General features: G+C 39.1%; 1 protein-coding gene across 1 annotated transcript in view; it reads left to right on the top strand.

Moving 5' to 3' along the window:
• Positions 1-2,975, top strand: part of LOC106522895 (contactin-associated protein-like 4) — a gene marked incomplete in the record, with an annotated part of 103,624 nt that extends 100,649 nt beyond the window's left edge. The window contains 3 exon segments of the mRNA XM_014016126.1: positions 504-725; positions 926-997; positions 2,237-2,975. Coding sequence (XP_013871580.1) covers positions 504-725; positions 926-997; positions 2,237-2,433 — 491 coding nt within the window.
• Between the last annotated feature and the right edge of the window lie 3,325 nt (positions 2,976-6,300).

Genomic DNA, 6,300 nt, shown 5'->3' with positions numbered 1-6,300 from the left:
CCTCCAGGCTTGGCTCCAAAGGGAGGCCCTGGTGACCCGCGTCCGGGCGAGGGAACGCCAGATCCAATGTTTGTATCCATAAGGGGTCTTCGGGCTGCGCTTTGTCTGGTTCCTCACCTAGGACCTGTCTGCCATGGGTGACCCTACCAGGGGCATAAAGCCCCAGACAGCATAGCTCCTAGGATCATTGAGACACTCAAACCCCTCCACCACGATAAGGTAGCAGCCCAAGGAGAGGATATATCTAAGAATAATATCTAACAAAATCTAAATAAAAGTACAAAATCCAACAACGCCACACTTGTCAGTTATTTGGGGGTGGCCAATCAGGTACCAGAGGAGGCACTTGCCACCCCTCTGGCTCCGCCCCTGCTTCCACTGAATTTACTTTTACATCCTGATAAGAAAAGAAAGATTTCTGATGAACTTAATGAATTAAAATGCAACTAAATCTTTAAGAAGTGCAAACCACATGTCTCCTGGTCCTTTTCTTCTCTCCTCAGCAGAATCTGAAGACCTGGACCCTCACCTGGCCCGGCTGGCGTCCCTCGGTTTCACCGGCTGTCTGTCGGTGGTTCGCTTCAACTCCATCAGCCCTCTGAAAGCGGCTCTGCTGCACCCRGACACCAGCCCCGTCATGGTCACCGGACCTTTGGTTCAGTCCAGCTGTGGCTCTCTGGCTGCAGCCAATCCCCACGCAGCTGAGAACACACACCGTGTTTCAGGTCAGACACTGCTTCACCAGGCAAACTGTTTTAAATACGGTCCTCTGATTTTCTTCTTCTGGAAACCTTTACTTTAAAGTTGCTCTGAGCTGAATCTTTTTCTAAATGTTTCACTTTTAAAGCTGTGTAGTTTCTCTTTTTGCCTTTTTCATTTTGATTTTTCTTATTTCTTCTTGCCTTTTTTCCCCTCTCTGCTTCAGACCAGTCTGATTCTGTGGGTTCTGGTCAACCTTTAGTCAATGCCATCAGGACCGACTCGGCTCTGATTGGAGGTACCCAACTCTTCCTGACTTTGATCATCCTGATCCTGAAACCTGTTTTATCTCCTGGTGGTCTCTCATCACAGACAAGCACTTTACTGTCCAGTCAAGTATAAATGTTTCATATGTTTGTTTAAAAAAGTAACAAAAAAAGGTTTAAAGGAAGAATCAGATGTGCTTTAAAATGAGAGGAAAGTGATGAGAGGCTGGCGTCCATTTAAAACTAATTTAAACTTTGAAGCTGTGCCAGCTCAGATTGATTGGAAGTGGAGACTGAAAAATATAAATATAGGCAGAACTCAGACAAAAAAAAAAAAAAAGAAAAAAGTCATTAAAGACCATTGAACCTTTTAGAGCTCAAATGGGAGCAGATCTACTTTAAATGATACAGAAATTTGCTGATGGARAATCTTTTTGCTATTATTATAAAAAATCACTTTAAATTGTAATGTACTTTAAATTGATTTTAAATTCCATCTAAAAGTTACTTCAGTTTGCCCAAAAGTGCTCTGAATACATTTTTATTGAAACAATTTGACGTTTTAGGCTGCATCAGATGTCTCTCAGCTACTATCACATGAAACTTTAGCTCAGTTTTTCCGTGAATCCGACTGAGTTTTAGCTATTTTTGTCCAAGTAAAATGTTGACTARCTGCAGCAGCTATCCTCTAAAATAAATCTGTTGTACATTTATGTCCAAAACCTATTTTCTAAGAGTTTTATTAAAATTTGTCCTCTAGTTCATCATGTTTCCCTGAGTTGGCCACCAGGGGGCCTCAGAAAACAAAGGGAAAATTAGGGAAAAAAGCGAAAATTAAAAAAAAAATCTATTTTTTTTAAATTATCATAAAATTGAATCTGTTTTTCAGKTATTATTATTAAATATAAGTTATAATATACTGAAACGTTATTCAACAATTCGTTTTTCGTCTGGAATATAAAACAGTCTTTAAAACATGTTAGATAAAAAAAATTCTTATGCCAAACAAATGTAATAATTATTGAATAAAAAGGAGAAAAATCTTTCCAAAAGTTGATGTTTTACATATTATGTATAATTGTTTGTGGGGGGTTATGACCTGGAAAAGTTTGGGAACCCTCATAGTTTGCGAGAGATTTTTCTTGAAGTCCAAACAAAAGCAAAAACATCGTTCCAGCTTCAGCAGTGGGCGATACAAACAGGAACACTTCTGTTTGCTTTTATTTCAACCAATCCCACTTCTCACRTCTGGGTTGCGTTCTGTGTTTCAGGTGTCATAGCCGTGGTCATCTTTGTGACGGTGACGGTTCTGGCCATCGCCGCCCGGTACCTCTACCGAAGGAAAGACACGTATCAGAACCAGGAGGGGAAACGGGTCCAACGGGAKGACAGTCCAGAGTTTCCCTTCAACAACCAGACGGACTCTCAGAACCTGTCCTGTGAAAACCCCAAGGAGTATTTTATCTGAGAGGAGGCCTGATGACTTAATGTGCTGCAGGCGTTTTAGTGATGGGGGGTGGAGACAGGAGCGTCCCGACGGCCCCCGGAGCTTTCAGTGCACTCAGGAGCCACTCAGACTGAACTCTGGGCAGAAGTGGCTCCACAACAAACGTGAGGCGAAACGTTCAGTGTTTGTGTGTCTGTTGCGTTCCTGTAAATCGTGGATGTGTTGATACAAACAGGCAACAGTGGACTTTAAAAGACGGCGACACGTTTCACAGAACAGTCAGCACGTAAAGTCTGATTCCTGTCTTTGCAGCAGTTTCCTGTCACTTTGTTATATTAAGATTTTTAATTAATGAAGGTGTTAATATTCAGTTTATAAAGAGAAAAAGCGGTGGGGGGGGGTCAGGTTGGCAGCATGTAGCTGGATTTCTTGTAGGTTTTAATGGTTTTATGTTGTTTTTTAGATTTCAMTAATACCCATGGATATTTAATCTTTTTATTTTTTATTTCTTTTTCCTGGAGAGCAGAGTATAAATCTGTATTAAATGATGTCTTTTTCTTAAAGTGTTTCATTTTATTTTATTTCCAAACATGAAAGAATTTGATCAACTTTAAAAACTACAGTCAACAATGATAATCAGTCTCTGAAATGATAGTTTTATGGTTTAACATTGATTTATGAAGCGATTAGACTCATTTTAATGATTATAAAGCTTTGTTTTACACACTTTATCAGTTTTAAAATCAACATTAAATATAAAGCTTTAGGTTAAATAACTTCGGGATCAGACTATGAACTGAAACAAAACAAACCGAACCAAAGTGCTGGTAGTGAAAATGAACCCGGTGAAATGTTCTGAGCATAACAGGGAGCAACAAACCTGCAGGTCTTAATTTAATTACACATTTAATTAATTAATTATAGATTTCATTATTTATTTAATGATATAATGGATTATTTATCGTTGCACACGAAATGCTCCACATGTATATAAACGAGTGGGAGCTGTGATTGCAGAGTGATGGCAGCTGGGCTGATGAGCAAATGAGGAGCAGGTGTGTAATGACCTGCAGCAGGAAAACTCAGGGAAACAAAAACCTGTGGCACAAAACTTCACTGAACACAAATAAATGTATATTATAGAAACTTGAGCCAAACTGTGTAAAGTCAGGCACATTAAAAGCATTTGGACCATTTTACTGGTCATACAGAGACACAGCATCAGTCTGCTCTGATATTGTGCAGCAGTTTGTAAGTGGAGCTTGCTGTAGCCTCCAAGTTAAGGAAAAACAAACAAAAAAACTAACTAAACAAAAAAAAACAACAGTGGTTTATAGTACAAAAACACCAGACAAATAAAACCATTTATTGTTTTATTGTCACTGAACAGGAAGTGGATTTTGTCTCGGTTGTTTGCACACAAACGTGGCTTTTTGCATTTGACAACTGAAGCCAGAAAAAGTTTTTTTATTTATTGTGTAAGGACTAAAAACAAAAAGCTAGCAGCTCTAAATTGATTAACTTAATTCACCAACTTCCACCTTCAGTTTATTCCATCTGTCATCTAGATAATCCTCATCATCTCAAAGCCTTAGCTYTTAGCTGATAAGTTCACATCTCGTTACCTTCAAGCTAATGAAGCTGCACATCTGACATGTTTGTTGTCTAAAACATCTTCCTTTACTAAGAGGCCATAACTTCTTCTTCTTGCTCTTCTAAAGTTGGAGAATTCTGGAGCGATTAGTTTCCTTTTTAAAACTGAAAGACAACACAAGAAGCACCGAGACATGAAAAGTTTTACTTTCAGGAGGTGATCAGGTGCAGCTCACAGAGAATCTGTTAAATCCAGTTCACTTTGTGTCTCCGGGTGGATGCTTCCTCCTCCATGCTGCCTGCAGGGAACCTCTCATGCCTGATCTTTTAATGCTTTCAACAMTGAAGCTTTTAAAAACCTCACAGCAGCACACACGCACACACGCACACACACGCACACACACACACCAGCTTCAGTATGACAGGTGGATTGTGATTCAGGCAGATGAGGAGAAATAAAACATAAAAATCATCAAAGGGGCTCCGCCACACAGACATCCTCATAATGAACAAATTCTGATTTTAGCAGTAAAAATGAAGAAGTGTTAATCCAGCTGCTGATGACAAGAAAGAATCAGTATTTCTCTCCTAACCCCAAAGCACTGATGGGATTCTAATAAAATCCTCAAAATGCTTCGTTAAAAACCGGATCTTTCTGCGTTTTCTTATCCCACCTAAACAAGTCGGAGCATGTTTTCTGTAGAATCAGTCCAGTCACTGGAGAAATAACCTTGTTTGTGCAGCTGCAGCACAAAAATGACACGAGTCTTATTAAAAAAACAAATTTACCTGCAGGTGAAAATAAATAGCAGAACCATCAGTGTCTTTTTTATTATCCTGATGTTCATTTGTAAAAACTAAAGCAGGGATATTTAAATTTTGACATTCACATTTCTTAATGACCTGCATGTTTTCAGTTGGATTCATGAAGTTTGAAAATAAGCCTTTGTTTACATCCAGTGAGAACCCGCATTTTAGAATTTCATGTCTGGAAAACAACTGGAGTAAACTTTAGGCTACACTATGAAATTGATAAAGTTCAGGATAATGCTTTAATGTCTGATTTCACAGTTTGCAACAAGAAAAACACTTAAAAAGTTAATTTTTCAGTTAATTTAAAAGGGGAAATTTTGTAAAAAAATATCACTTTAGCGATTAAATATGTTTTGTTGTGTGCTTGGTGCTACGTAAATATCTTTATATTCTGTTTGGGTCATATTTTTCAACCCGTTCAGTTTTTCAGAATGAACCAGTCAGAAAACTGGAGAAAGACATCCTCAAAAGGAGTTGATCTGAGACACGCCCCAGAAAATGGGCGGGGCTTGTGGAGTTACAATAAGGAGGAATTTAGACCAAAGCATTGCAGTTCCACTTTATAAAGACCCCAATGGAAGAATTGTGAAAAAAAATTAAAAGTCATATGTCTTCTTTAAACAGGGGAATGAGTAACAGCTTCATTGAGCACAGAGGAAAAAACACAGGTTTCAACAATACTCCAGAAAATAAAGTCTAAGAGCAGCCAGGAGTTTATACCATAAGGTACATGATGCTCCAGAGAGAAACTGATCTTCAGTGCTGCCTTATATACCCAGAAGCTGATCAGGAGTAATCTGCCCCAGCTGGTGTCAATCAGGCCTCAGGAAGGTGASAGTGCACAGAATGCCACAAATATTCACTTTAATATTGTAATATTTGTAAAAGTTTCATCTGCAGAAGTTTTTATTCTCTCTTCTTTATGGTACAAACTTTCCTGGAAGGGTGAGCCGACTATAAAAACCCCTATTAGGTGATTTGAGGTGTGGTTAAGGCATCCCCCCTCCAAGTTAACATATTAACATCGTATAAACTGTGCAGTAAACCTTTAAAAAATACCTCATGTATAAAGATTTATGCCAACGCGGCTGTTATCCAAAGAAATCTCTTTGCTCCTTTCTTCTGGTRCATGAATAATACTTCTTTTTTTGCTCTCTCAGCCCCTTCGCTCGCATGTTGCTTGGAGATTCATTACTGTTCCACTTGAGCAGGTTGCTTTGCATGAGAACACCAATTAGACACTTTGAGTTAAATGTAGAGGTGGCGTCTGCAGATGAGAAGGAATCAGTGAGACAGAAGGAGACGTGAGAGGAGCTGGTGGAGAAGATGAACTCAGAGGACACGGTGACAGGCAGACTGTGTTTCTCCCTGCATGGCTGCTTTAACGACAGGCAGAGAAGTCGTTCAACAAGACAAACAAATCAGTGAAATAAACCTCAGCAGTACACACACACACACACACACACACACACACACACACAC

The sequence above is a fragment of the Austrofundulus limnaeus genome, unplaced genomic scaffold, assembly GCF_001266775.1.
Source record: "Austrofundulus limnaeus strain Quisiro unplaced genomic scaffold, Austrofundulus_limnaeus-1.0 Scaffold139, whole genome shotgun sequence".
NCBI lineage: Eukaryota > Metazoa > Chordata > Actinopteri > Cyprinodontiformes > Rivulidae > Austrofundulus > Austrofundulus limnaeus.
The sequence above is the reverse complement of the archived record's forward strand: the minus strand, read 5'-3'. Positions and strand labels throughout refer to the sequence as shown.